The sequence below is a fragment of the Ptychodera flava genome, chromosome 1, assembly GCF_041260155.1.
Source record: "Ptychodera flava strain L36383 chromosome 1, AS_Pfla_20210202, whole genome shotgun sequence".
NCBI lineage: Eukaryota > Metazoa > Hemichordata > Enteropneusta > Ptychoderidae > Ptychodera > Ptychodera flava.
Genome location: NC_091928.1, coordinates 21,400,443 through 21,415,370, shown reverse-complemented (window position 1 = coordinate 21,415,370; position 14,928 = coordinate 21,400,443). Strand labels below are relative to the sequence as shown.

The window sequence follows — 14,928 nt, the reverse complement described above, 5'->3', positions numbered from 1 at the left end:
ATAGTATGCGATGTATGCGATGTAACACCAGTTTGAATTATCAACACGAAGTCATCACATTGGTCAAAGAATAGACATCTATACCGCTATGATACAAAACTCCTTATATTGTTTAGTATAACGGATATCAAAATACAGCCAGGCCTAAAATTCGCAATGGGTCTTATACTAGTGTTCTGCTGTCAATCTTCTATCTATCTATTTTTACCTAGAACAATTCATGTCTTATCGAGGGAGCGTGTTTCAGTGAAGGAGCTCAACATCCGCTCGAGTCTGGAAAGTACTGTGATCCGGCAAATGACGAGTTTGGATGGACCGAACGAGGTAATGCTAAAAATCTATGCATTTTTACGCATTATTCATGTTTGGTCAGCATTAACACAGAAAGGCAGTCAGACAGACAAACAGAGAGACACTTTAAGTCGTACTAGATCTTATATGTTTTTTTTTTCAGAGAGACGTAAGTCACTTGCGTGTCACGGGCTGCTATGGTTTCCACTCGAAATCTAATTGATGTCAATTTTGTCGTCAGAGAAACAGTAAAATTTCGATGAAAAGATCTGAGAATCTCTTGGATTACAGCGTTGTCTAAACAAATAAATAAAAGCAACAAAAACAAAAGACAAGATTCATAATGTGTACCATGATCCCTTCTTTGAATCGTTAATTACTTCACCAAAAGAAGCTATACCTATACTAGTTACACTTGGCAAACGGGGAAGAGTCTTTCTTTTACTGTGAACGTTTAAGACAACACCTTTCGGGATATTAAATCTGATATCAGCTTTGTTAATTGATACGTTGCATTATTATTATATTATTACTGTTCTGGTAGTAACATAGTGATGTACATTGTTTGGTGTGAGACTCACCTTTGCACACACTGAAGCGGCGACATGCGCCCTCTATCACATGCTTTAATACTATTGTGGCCTTACATCATTAATTCGACACCTCCAGATATCACCGGACCTACTGAAACTACAAATCCGACCGCGCCAGGCTCGACAGAAACTCGGTAACGTATTTAAAAGTTCCGTAGGACTTTGGTTCTGTTAATGTCATGTACAAATGTCCGTACCATAAAAAAACAAACAAATACCTGAGGTTTCCTTGATGGCAATCGTATCAGTATCAATTTATGTCTCTTCCATTGCCACTAAAGATAAGGTTTTATAAAATAGGTTAAACAGTGACCTTTTTCGATTTTTCGCTATATCGGAAATGCCATACGCACATAACGTGCTCGAATCAGCCATAGAAACGAAGACAACACAGCCAATACTTACAAGTAATGTGTAATTCAGTTTGATGCCGATGGACTACATAGCGCTCTCTCTCTCCTCTCTCTCTCTCTCTCTCTCTCTCTCTCTCTCTCTCTCTCTCTCTCTCTCTCTCTCAATTTTTGAAATTTTTTTCAAGTATATATTTGAGTAACGAGACAAATGTTAATTAAATTTTGATGAAGTAGAATCACCTTGAGTAAATCAAAATAATTTATCAAATTAATTCCTTGAGACAGTCTTCAATCAAGTTAAAATCATCATCTTTGATCGATGTTCATTTTGATGACAGGGACAATGGCAGGCGTTTCTTGGTTTTCTCTGTGGAATTATAGTCGGTGCTGCTGCCGTTTGTGAGTATCAATGCTTTCATTAATTACATGCATGGACATCTATATAAGGCCTTTTACTCGTACAGGACACAGTAAACTACATTCTTGACAAACTCCTACAGCGACATACAAATTGACGGACAAATGTTAATGAAACGGAAAGTTTTGAATTATTACTCGGAAATTTGAAACTGTTCCGTTTTGGCATCAATTCAACAATGAAGGATCGCCGTACAAATGTGGTTCCAGAGAAAAGAAATACCCAATATTCATCGACACTTGAAGTTAAAATGGCTGCTATACCTATATTAATTAGTTGGGGAAAAATTAGTTTCGATGTTCACAAAAGTAGACTATTTAGTCCGTGAGTTTCAAATGAACCCTTACAGTGGTAGCTAAGACCAAAGATCTGCGGTAGTATGCGCCTCGAAAGTGAAAGACTTAAACTTTTGCTCAAACTTTCCTGAATGAAACTTTTCTCCATTCTCTTACCAAATCAACAATAAAAAAGGGGGTCATAGTGCAGAGTTTGTGAAATTTGAAATTCAAGATGGCCGCCATTCCTGTGTTAACTCTAAGGGGAATGTTAAATTTTGGAGTTTCGAAAAACTAAGCCGTGAAAATACATTATAATAGCTTTAAAATGAGCCCCCACACTTGGTCACCAGAAAAGAATTGTTAAAGTTTGAGAGTCAGACTATCTGTCCCCGAGGCGCGTTCTACATTAAGAACGGAAACAACGGGCGGCACGACACGGGATTTGATTGGTTAAGGAAATAATAAGTAGGGTAACAGATAGTAAGACTTCTATTCATGCTCAGTACATTAAACCTAGGATAACAAGTAACGGCATTCAGAGTCATGGACACTGCCTGACATTACACTCTAAACTCCAGAGAGACATACATGTAAAATGAAATGAGACAAACTTTAGAATATGTCCAGAGTTAAAATGAAGCAATAAAATTTCATCACCCCAAAGTAACATATTCAAAATAGTTCTATCGTTGTCTGGTTCTTTCAGGCATTGCATTGTATGTGCACCGCAGAGCGACTGTAAGTACCTCTATAACTTTTATTACTGTTTAGGCTGCTGCCTTTGACATGGTGGCTAGTCTGAATCATACTGGGTCCGCACTGAACAATTGTATAAATCAACATAATTGTAGGGGAAGTAGTTTCCTGTTTGAGGGCCTACGTATATCAATTAGAGATTTGTTTTCAATACTGAGCCTTGTGCTCGTCAGGTATACACAGTATATATATATATATATATATATATATATATATATATATATATATATATATATATATATATAATTCTCACTTGTGTTTTGAAAAAATGTCTGATCGTCTTGCTTTTTTAACTCGGCAGAAGAGAAAACAAGAGAAAAGTTTCGATAGAGCTGTTTCCAATAGATACCACATTGCACAAAAACCGGATGGCGAAACCGTCGAAGAAAAGTATGAAAATGTCGTTGCACGGCAAGATGTCGACATGGAGGTTTATGAAGATGTAAACAACCGGGCCAGCATGAATACGGAGCTCAGCATTCATCAGCAACAGCCATATACTGATATCTTAGACCGTGAAGAACATGAGTATGAAATGTTGCAAGGAGAACGCAGATATGGCGTCGGTAATCGAAATGTGTAGCTGTCGTCTGCAACCATTCTCAATCAGTTTTTTTTATTTACCCTCGTAGAGACCATACTAAACGGCATATAAGGCAATTTACATGAATCCAGACTCTAGAAGTCAATGGATTTAATCTAACTGACGTCTACATAACGAAGAACAATAGGTCGTTTCCCAAATCACACTTTTTGACCTGTCGTCAATCCAAACTATTGCATCAGTCATATTTAATTTGAGTCTACTTCATATCCTCAATATAACAACTTTTCTAACTCATATAACTCAAGGAAACAAAAAGTACAGTTGCGTATGTTACAGTTTTCTTTTGATATGGTCATACCAGTTTCATAGATGCTTAAGAAGATAAAATTTTCCTTTGATCATAATTTGCAGATGATGAATCCCATGATAAATATGCAGTTTTGTAGTACACGGTCTTAATAATTCAGTTACACAGAGTATAGAAAAATGTGATACGAAGTGGAGTTGGCGCAAAGCGCGTCAACTGAGATATTGTAAGCGAATTTTTAGTTGTAAGGAGAGTGATTTCGTGGTGCAACGAAACCCTAAAATGACCTTTTTATGTTCATCAAAATGATTTACAGTGTTAAAAGTTCAAATATAAAAGAATAGTGTCTGACTAATGACAGAGATTGCATAAGTCATTGGACGTCCTAAAGAGGGCGCACTTTTCAAGGGACTTTTGCCAGTTTAGACATTTACATGATTAGATCCACTCAGACACCGGTAACATTAAGTAACTTTCCACGGAACATTCTACGCAACTTAATTGCAAATTCTAGACGCACTGTCAGTTAAGAAGTTGAATTTTGTATTCAAGAGTTGATTGATGTCTAGTATGAATCATTGTAGATACACCAACCACAATCAAATGTCATGATGTACAGTTCAAACAATTAAGTTTGCTGGTCCAAAGTAATGGAATAAAGTTCCTGATACTATAAGAAAATATTGAAAATAAATATATAGTCACAACAACATATTTTACAAACAATTTTTCCAGAATCTTATATTAACCAGATGTTTATATTGAAGTATAGTAATATTCGTGTACATTTATGTTTCTCGTTTAGCTTATATACAAATGTGGTTTTCAACGAGAAATGACAGTGCTCAAACACGGCAGTAAGAAAGCAATGTTTTCTGTTTATCTCTGAGATGAGAGGCTAGACTATATTACTTTTAACTATTCTTAGCGTCTTTTCCATCTGCAATATTTCCGTAATGTTCACAAAGTACACTTTGCATTCATTTTCATCAGTCAACTTACCCTTGTGTCAACTTTACCCTTGTGTCGGTCACCCGACGAAAGTTTTTACTCTTGCCTCTCCCCAACACTGGTGTGGCGAGCCAATAGTGCACGACCGGGCGCCGACGCACCTATCCAGCCGGCAACCCCGCGATGCCCGCACTCAAGCAAGCTTGATCCTCGTCTCGGTCCCCGTTAAAAAAAGGAACAAGTTTTCATCATAGCCTCTCCCCGACACCGGACTTGCCAGTCCGCTGCGGGCAAATCGGCTGGGCATGGAGGCTAATTTGCAATGGGTCGCAGCGAAGAGACTGCTCTTCTAAGTACGACACTCCGATCCACACCCAAGTCGTCTGCAAGTGATTTGGCGCCCCTTCCATGTTTGAACAGGTTAGATCTATCGAATGCAGTGTCTGTCGACTACATTTTAGGTAATGTTACTCAATACGTAGACTTGCTACAAGATTGTTGGCCCTATAGTATCAAAAATGAATAAATTGAAGGAATAATCTTCAGAAGGCTATCGAGTTAGAAGTAGGCTGTTGCGTAGAGCGCGGGGTGAACGCGTTGGCCCAGTAACTGCTGGCGGGAAAAGGTAAGCGACTGGTGGCCATTGACTGTCCTGTAAAAAATCGATGTTTGAAAGCAAAACTGGTATGCGCAGACGATGAGCATGCAGATTCTAGGGACTCTGGGAGAACGGTGATGCAGCTACAGGCGACCCCAGTTTGATGACCTTGTTATTACAATAGCTAATGTTACCCCATTAACTGGGTTTAACCTTTGGTTTTTCACTTGGACCGTGTACTCTTGTAGTGTTGTATATGAGAACTGTGTCAGGATTGTACATTACAGCTGTAGGTATAGTTTGTTTGTTATTGCACAATTTTCAGACTTTTCGTCTTATTCAGTAGTTATCCATGCCATCTCAGGAAGGTGGAAACGATCACTTTGTCCCTTGATGAAACACCGGCACTCTATTGTTAGAATTTACCTTAAGTGGTACCGTCAAGCCTTACATCACCGTGTTAGTAATACCCAATCAGAGGCTGCGATTTTGCCATTGTCATCAGTACGACTATTTCCTGTTACTGTATCCGATAGCTGATCTTCAATAAACTTATCATGCCAATTGTACCATCAAACATAAATATTTGATGATAAATGGCAGTGTTTAACACAACGAAGAAAAAGATAATAAATTTTGATTTTCCGCTGTTGATACACAGTTCTACGTACACACGCGTGCATAGTTCACTTGCTTGCAGTTTTGCTTGACACGAGTTAGACCAATATTAATTAGAAAAAGTGTGTTTCTGGTAACATGCCTCTGAAAATTAGAGTAGTTAGGTCGGAGGAAAATATTTTTATTTTCATTTTAGTTTGCTGAGACCCATAAAATGCCGTAAGATTTAGAGAATGTACTCAAAATATTTTGGAAATGCGAAAATAATGTCTAGGGTCGGAGGGTTTTCCTAGGGCAGGCCGGGTTACCAGAAACACGTACATTTTTTATTTGGCCTCAATCTTTTTATTCGGTCTTCCTGTTTCATCAAATTTCAACCACTATGATGGCCAATGCATGATTCACACGTTCACACGTTCAGTCGATACTCACGTATCTGTCTATGTGGACGAGCTTTCGAATCCTATCTAGAATTTTACCGCATTGTTATCATTGGTGTCGTATATGAAAGCTATATAACTGATATTGTAATCGTCAGCCAGACGGAAACGGGCAGAGGATAGACGGAAAGTCAATTACATCACCGTCCCGGTGATTACATGTAAATTTCGTTCTGCAAATTTAAGTAACACGCATTCCGAGGTCGCTGAGAGTCAGATCAAAGTCTAGTTGCACGAATAGCAACTCAGTGACATAAAATAAGGTATTCAATAGAGTTTGAATGGTACTCGTAGTTTGACGACTCAGTGACAATATTACCGAATTCGAACGAAATGGAACTCGATTTCACTAGTAGTGTGACTATTGATTTGGGCGGTTACGTGTTTATTATGTCATATATTAAGCCAGATTTATTTATTTATTTATTAATTAATTAATTTATTTATTTATTTCACATTAAAGGATTTCCCATTTACAACTCAAAGACTCCTATAAGGTTGTAATCTACCATGGGGTCCTACATAAAGTAAAACAAATATTAAAATTTACAACATGAAAATTAGTAAAAAAGTAAAATCAGTACAGGTAAACTCTTAAACGATGACTACAGATAAAAATATAAAAAAAACACTGCTGAAATGCGAAGTAGTCTACCTGCTTACATTGTCTCTGATGTAAAAGTTGATCTGGGATTTGAAATTATTCAAGTTAGTACTGCATCTAATCATGTCAGGCAAAGAATTCCAAGCTCGAGCTGCACGCATGGCGATAGTCCTTTGACCTGTTTCAGTACGAAATCGAGGCAGTAATAATTTGCAAGTTACAGGATTGTGGCTAGATAGAGCGTGCTCTTATAACATGTATAAGGATATGTGACTATAAAACTATTTTCCACCAAAATTAAACTAGTTGTCGTGGATCAATTGTCTTCTTGATCTGTTGATCGTGTTTGCTGATGACTTGATGGCCATGTTATCGACAACCATTGACATATAGGTACTCGAAAATGCATAGCACAGTCACGTGACCTGAAGACCATTTGGTCTGAGTGTATGTTTACGGCACGATATTCGTGTATGTCATAGTACACCGACCATTTTACAACACGAATTAGTGTGCATATATATGCGTCATAGTACATGGTTATCAACACCAGATTGATCGAAATCGACCTTGAAAGTCTCAAATATGTCTGTCCAAGGTTTTCCAACATAAAATGTCATAACAGAATGGCTGCCCATCGGCCAAGGGTTCAAAAATTGGACAAAATCGTAACAAACTGGTCGCATTTGGGTCATACTCGGTCTTATATCGGTGCAAGTTCACACACACACGAACATCACATTACAATGTTTTCGTACTGAGTTGGAATGGTATCAATTCAGACACGTCGGAGGAATGGACGTGAAAACGGTTAACAACATGTCCACCCGGTGGCCATATTTGATGGTATAATGCCAAAAATTGATAAACATATGTTGTAGGGTATTGCACGTATGCTCTGGACGTGGAATCGCATCAAACGGGCGCATAGCTGCCATATTGGATGGTATGATGAAATGACGCATAGAACATTTGCCTACTAAGTTTATGAATTTGATCCTTGCATACCTTGGTATGGCCTGAGGGACATATCCCGATCAATAAGGCCCCGCCTTTCCATTTTACATTAGGACTAGCAACGACGTAGTGGGGAAGACAATTAAGTCAGTAGTGTAATTGACTTTCATGATGCTGATCCCTGAATGTTGTTTTCAACTATCAATGATGGATGTCATCATAAAGTGATGGTCTCACTTCCAGCAGAAGTACATAAAAACTATTTCTAAGAATTAAACACTGTAACCATGAGGACCTGCAATGATATTCGAGATAATAATGTGTAAGTGATACTGCGGAAGGGTTGTCGATATTACGGAACAAACACCTTTGGTGACAATGTTTACTTCTCTTCCAAAATTGATCTTCATTGAATTGTAAGCCTACAGTTACAAACAGGGCCTACATTTGGTACCAATTTTTGTAATTCACCTGATATGATCGCAAGGGGTGCATTCACAACATTTGAGTTCAGGATTCCATATGTACGACATTTTATGACACTTTATTCTGCATGCAGTGCAATTAATCTGACTGTCGAGATACCTGACACCTTGACAGGTTCGAAACTAATTGAAGATTTACGAGTCTCAATAGGACGATGTAGGTTTAATGCGCCTTCGGAACACATATCTGAACTCTCAAATTTTCCCAATTCTTTTCTGATCTATCACTTACGGGGGTTATTTTAAGCTCTTGGTGTAAGTAAAATTTTTACCAACTTTTTCGAAAATCGAAAATTTCATTTCCCTCCATAGAGTTAACACAGGGGTGGGGGCCATTTTGAATTTCAAATATGTAGTAGTGTGGAAGCAGACTCATCGTGCTAAAGTATAAACGACACGATTGGAACTAATTTGGGATAATTGGATGGTTAAGTAATGCCGATTTAATCTACAAATGTAATCTCATTTGCTTTTCTTTTTACATTACACACTTGTTTCTATGAGTTATTTGTATTATTGCAACATTCAACTATCTGGCATCTAACACTCTTGAGAAATTTAAAAAATATGAAAATCAAATTATCCTAAATTAGTTCCAATCGTGTTAAACGACGATAATGTAGCCATGTGCACTCTTAATTATTTGTCAGAGTATCTCAAGAATGGGGAAACGGCCAGCATGTCCCTTGATAATGTGCCAGGACCCTTCAATATATTTAGAATTATGGTACTTGAGAGGTACTACGAAGCCCCGTCTTTACTGAACCAACCAATCACGAACTTGTGTTTTGTGATCGGTTAAAGCACCTATAAATGATAAATTGCCCCTAGTCCAGGTAGACTAGAATCAAACATATATCATGTATTATTTTGTAGTGATTCACTTTTCGTGTATCGGTAAAGGTGAACGTTGAAACCACTTATCGCTTTGAGCAAACTGCAGAGCAAGATTTTGAAATAATAATGCTGCGCCAAATACATCTAACGCTCGCAGTTCCGATATTGTGTCTTCTGCTTTCGGTGGGATCATCCTGGCCTAGTGATAGAGGAGCAAATTCACTTCCACCTAATGGGTACGTTTCTCAGCTTTTACGTCTGTCTGTCTGTCTGTCTGTCTGTCTCATATATATATAAAACAGACAGCCATAGAATGATGTAAGAGTTAGTTTTCGTTTTAGTGGTATACAATACAGAATAGTGCATAATATTATACTTTGATATATTGCTATTGATGTTCATTTTTGCGTACACAAGCGTTTATGGTGCATGTTTGTCGTTTTGCTTCATTTATAGTTTGTTTGTTCTACTGTTTCGTTTTCGTCGCTGACGGTATCTAAAGTGTCATTGGCTTCTTGAAACATCAATGGTCAAAACTTGGCCTTGAACGTATCGTACATATCGGGTGCGTATCGTACATATCGGGTGGTATATACGGACTTGTCTTAAAACGTGTGAGCGAACGGCGAATTCCGCGTGCAGCTGCCGCGACTTGCTTCTTGTGCATGTACTGCCTAGATTCGTTATCGCAAAAAGATAACACAGTTTCGGGGCGTTCAAAATAGGGAAACGGTCTCATAACATGTGATTATTTGGGCCGCTCCAATTCATGATTTTCAAATAGTAGATTTGATAAAAAATGAACGAGAGAAAGATATTACAGTGGTTTGCTTTTGAAGCTTTGGCATCACGCAAAGTAGACATATTGTCTAAATTGAGGTGTTGCCACACTGTCAGGTGTTACAGTAATAAACGCTGAGTAGTAATTCAAGTCGATCACAGAGAAATCAAATCTGCCAAAGTTGAAATATGTCTTGCAGCAGGTCAGGCGTAGTCAAAACAACTACACCTGAAAGAAAGTGATAAGACTTGGACAGTTATTGGACATATGTGGTGGTGGTGTTTAGACTACGTCTGACCGTCTGCTAGACAATGTTTCAACTTTGGCAGAGTTGATATATATATATATATATATATATATATATATATATATATATATATATATATATATATACATACATTGTATGTATGTATAATATGTATAATATATTGTAAAAAGGGTTGCGAAGTCGACTCAAGCCAGCGGAGAAGCCGTAATTGAATTACTCTTGGTATGTGGTCAATTATATCAGAAGCAGCGTCACTAACCAAAGTTACAAGGGAGTACTGCCCAATGTAGTCAGTATGATTTCCGTAATAACGGGGTGGTACATCTAACACAGCGTATTTTTCTCAAAAAAATAATATTTTTGCAAACATTCATACAATTTTAATTAATTTGTTGAGCCAAGATTAAATTATTGGTTGGGTTCACCTTTCAGCTTGTCAAGCAGTCGTAAGTTGCATGATAAAGAAGTGTTAATTTATGCAAATGTATGCAAATCACCCGATTTTCTAGCTTCTCTTTTCTCCCAATTTCAAGATTTCCAAAAGAATTGAACTCTCCTATGGCTGGGTCAAATTTTCTAAAATTTTCACATTATGTTGTTCCACGTTGTGTTGGGGCTTTATATATCTATCTATCTATCTATCTATGTATCTATCTATGTATCTATCTATCTATCTATCTATCTATCTATCTATCTCTCTCTATATATCTATCTATCTATCTATCTATCTATCTATCTATCTATCTATCTATCTATCTATCTATCTATATATATATATATATATATATATATATATATATATATATATATATATATATATATATATATATATATATATATATATATACAGGATAGATCAAGCAGCACCAACTCGTCTTTGGCTGTTACAACTATAGTACAGCTAACTCGCAGATGTCATTTTTATTGACACAATGTCCGCAGCCTGCTGGCTACAAAGTTCCTTGATGCTTTGTGATCATTACCATATCTGCCAAATATTGAGTTTACATTTGCATTATGTGGTCTTCCCTTTTGGTACGTGGGGGCACAAAGACTAAAAGATCCGTCGCTCGAGGACGCTCCCTACTCTCGAGCGATGGATCATCCAGTCTAGGGGGAACTGGACGTAATCACAACTCACATCTATGCAGAGGGAATCAATAATGGTGCATGCTGTTTACATTTTTAAACAGTCGGTTATATTGTTTTTGGCGCTTATCTTTATTGTACGACAGAACAAACAGTCGTGGCAAACGAAACAGTGAAGATATTTTACTGCACTTCCCAGTCAACAAGCGAGTTTCGAACAAGCTCAAACAGATGAAGTCATTTATTCAGTGTTGTTTCGAAACCAGACTTCCTATTGTGTACGAACGCAACAGTAGTGCTTGATCGCCGAGTCAAACTGTGCAGGGTTAGGGTTAACTATACGCGTATTATAATATACACATATACGGTACGGTGAATCACAAAACATAGTTTAACGACGCATTTGATGTTGTTTTTTCTATTGTGTAATTACCTGAACAGTTGACGGTGCGTGTTACCTTATGAATAAACTTGAGAGCTCATGACAAATAAATGCAACATTTGAATCTACATTTAATATTGCTGTATATTTAAGCAATAAAGCACATCCAACAACGGTATACCACTCGATTTTGACCAGTTCACTCCATATATGCACTCACTATCGCTCGTGCATATATGTCGTGAACTGGTCAAAATCTTGTGGTAGAGTAGATACCGTCGCTGGGTGTGTTTTATTGCTATTATATCATAACAGTATATTGAAATTCTGGCGTCAAAAACAGTTTTTGCTAAAGCTGAGAGCTCGCGCGTATGCCAACCGTGGTATATCGCCAATATACCACGGTTCTTTTTGCGTCTCGACCAATCAGATAGCTGCATTTGCACCATCAATATACTGGTATGATATAATTACTCATAAGCGATAACGACAGCGGTCTTTGCTTTTCCACGGCGTGGCTGAGTTTTTGTTGAGCCGTTAAGTCCAGGTGAGATCTAGATAACCTTAGCCCCGATTGCTGGGCTGGTATCCGAACTGACTGTAATCAAAATCCTAACGTAAATTATTGAATTTGGATAATTATGTATCGCCATTTAGCGTTCCCTAACACTAGTCCTCGTTGTTATTTAACGATTCCTTTCCACTGTCGTGATTTTCCGGGTCCACCATATCTGAAAGACTCATCATATCTATGAGGTACGCGTATTTTAATTACTGTAGCAGAACATCAATTGAAGAAACCTCTGCCGCGATGCTGACAAGTCTCAAATCACTCAGAAATTATACATTGCTGTCCCCGAATAGTTCATACCGCAAGCAACTCTCTAACCATCTTTCCTTCTTTGTCGGTGTACAGGGAAAATGTCTGCTCAGTCACTAAATCGAAGATGACTTCCTACTGGGAGCCTTACTCCCAGTCGTATTCGAGGCGGACGACAGAAAATTGTGGTTGGTTTGGGTGGAGTCGCTGCACTAAGTATATGTAAGTATGCGCACGTTATACCCATGCTATGCCTCCGTTTACGCAGTCGAGAAGTGCCGAATGATTAAGTTTAAAGGGGGGCTGTCCTCGGAATTGCGCGCGTGCGGCTTTCTTGTTTACAAACAACGTATTTCGTGGATGGTATCCAGATGCATCAGGTCAACATAGCTGCAACAATTCGATTTTACGATATTCATTGTTGAAAAACATGTTTCAACTTTCATCAGTCGCCAACATACGCTGGATACAGTATTTACATCGGTCTTAGGGGTCCCTGGCAGTCTTTGAGCAGAGTTCCGACGACACCCTCCCTTTTACTTGATTCCTTGCAGTTATACATCGCATTGTAATAAGGTGCTTGTCTTCTACTGCGATTTACCATGATCGAAAAATTTTTGAGAGGACGCGAAATTTGAAATAATAGAATAATTACCAAGACGCCTCTTGTATGACATAACAAGGTAACAACCAAGAGTCCACTTGTCAGACATCTTTGACATATTACAAAGTTGTAAGTTTTAGGGCGCACCCTATCGTGCAGAACGGGAGGTTTCAGAAGGGGCACGTAGTATCTGTCTACGTGTTAAAGGTATACAGTCACCTGTAATCTAAATATATGATCAAAGGGGCGGCGTTCCTTGGTATTCAAAATGCCCATGTAGGGGCGCTGTTTTAAAAGGCGGCCACCCGCTTAAAATCTGTGATTGGTTAGATTTTCTCCTTCCATGGTAACTGTGGCAAAATTGGAACAGGTGACAGCATACCTTTAACGGAAGAGTTCTTTTAATGTTTTCAGCAAATTTTCCACGTTACAGGAGATCGTACAGGACTGGATATAGAACAAGATACAGAAGGGACTATTACCAGGACTATTTTTGCTGCGATGGTTTCTACAAGGACAGAGATCAGTGCCTAGGTGAAACATTGCACACATTGCCCTTGTACATTTAACGTAGAATGCACCTCGGCAACAGATATGCAAACTTTTACAATTGATTTCTGATCTACTACTCGCGGAAGTCAATTTTAAAGCTCCACCGTCTTAGTTTTTCGAAAATCGAAAATTTTATTTTGCTTCATAAAGTTAACACAGGGATGGTGGCCATTTTGAATTTCAGTATCGGTACATCTTGGGTAATTTTTTTTTCTTGTACAAATTTTTGAACGCTGACGAAACCCCCCCCCCCGCTTTTTATGCTTTGTTTTGCAAGAGTGTGGTTGAAAGATTCCTTGTTGAAAGTTTAAGCTTAAGTCTTTTTCTTTCAAGGCGCACACTACCTGATACTAATAAATGAGGAAATTTGATGTAGTGGCGGTGAGCCAGGCGATATTTCTCTCGCTTTTTTCCCATCACAGCTGTACCGGACCGACATGATTATTATTTTGTGTAAATGTCTTGCTGTCCATTTTTTTTGTATATACTGTTCGTGCGCGGTCCAAATTTTCTTATCGTAGACATCATAAAGTATGATTGACTTTTGGTAGATCTTCGTGTACGAGATCGACATCGTATTGCAGTTAAGATTTCGATTTATTCATCTCATGAAAAAGTTGGGTATTTTGTTTCTCTCTTACGAAATCTGTATTTTTAGTCCCCACGGACACCGTCCGGGGGACTTATAGGTTTGGTCATGTCCGTTCGTCCGTCCATGCGTGCGTGCGTGCGTGCGTGCGTGCGTGCGTGCGTCCGTCCGTTCACGCAGATATCTCAGAGATGCTTGGAGCGATTTCATTCAAACTTGGTACAAGGATTACTTCATATGTCATAGAGATGCACGTCGATTTGTTTTCTGATACGATCAAATATGGCCGCCACGCGGCCATTTAATTACGATTAAATTGTTTTGTGATATGATCCAATATAGCTGCTGTGCGGTCATTTTGTTACGATTTTTTCGTGTACAGAGCCATAATTCAGGCATATCTCAATTGATTTTATGCAAAGTTGGTACAAGGACATTGACCTATGTCATACATATGCATATTGATTTGTTTTGTGATACGATCTAATATGGCCGCCGTGTGGCCATTTTTTTACGATTTTCCATGTCCTGACCCATAGCTCAGACATCCACAAGCAAATTTATTCAAAGTTGGTACAAGGACATTGACTGATAGTATACATATGTACGTCGATGTGTTTCTCGGTATGGTCTGATATTCCCACATGGTAACAATTTTGTAATGGTTTTTTCATGTCGAGAGCCATAACTCTGGCAAGTCTCAACTGATTTTATTCAAAGTTTGTACCTGGACATTGACTTATGTCATACATATACGTGTTGATTTTTTAGACAGTAAGATCAAATATCGCTGCATGGCGGCGATTTTGT

General features: G+C 38.3%; 1 protein-coding gene across 1 annotated transcript in view; it reads left to right on the top strand.

The window, feature by feature from the left end:
• Positions 1 to 9,189: 9,189 nt before the first annotated feature.
• LOC139143494 (von Willebrand factor D and EGF domain-containing protein-like) overlaps positions 9,190 to 14,928 on the top strand; it is a 57,466-nt gene continuing 51,727 nt past the window's right edge. Inside the window, exons 1-3 of the mRNA XM_070713865.1 lie at positions 9,190 to 9,269; positions 12,470 to 12,595; positions 13,411 to 13,511. Coding sequence (XP_070569966.1) covers positions 12,501 to 12,595; positions 13,411 to 13,511 — 196 coding nt within the window. The 5' untranslated portion in view covers positions 9,190 to 9,269; positions 12,470 to 12,500. The remainder of the gene's footprint in view (positions 9,270 to 12,469; positions 12,596 to 13,410; positions 13,512 to 14,928) is intronic.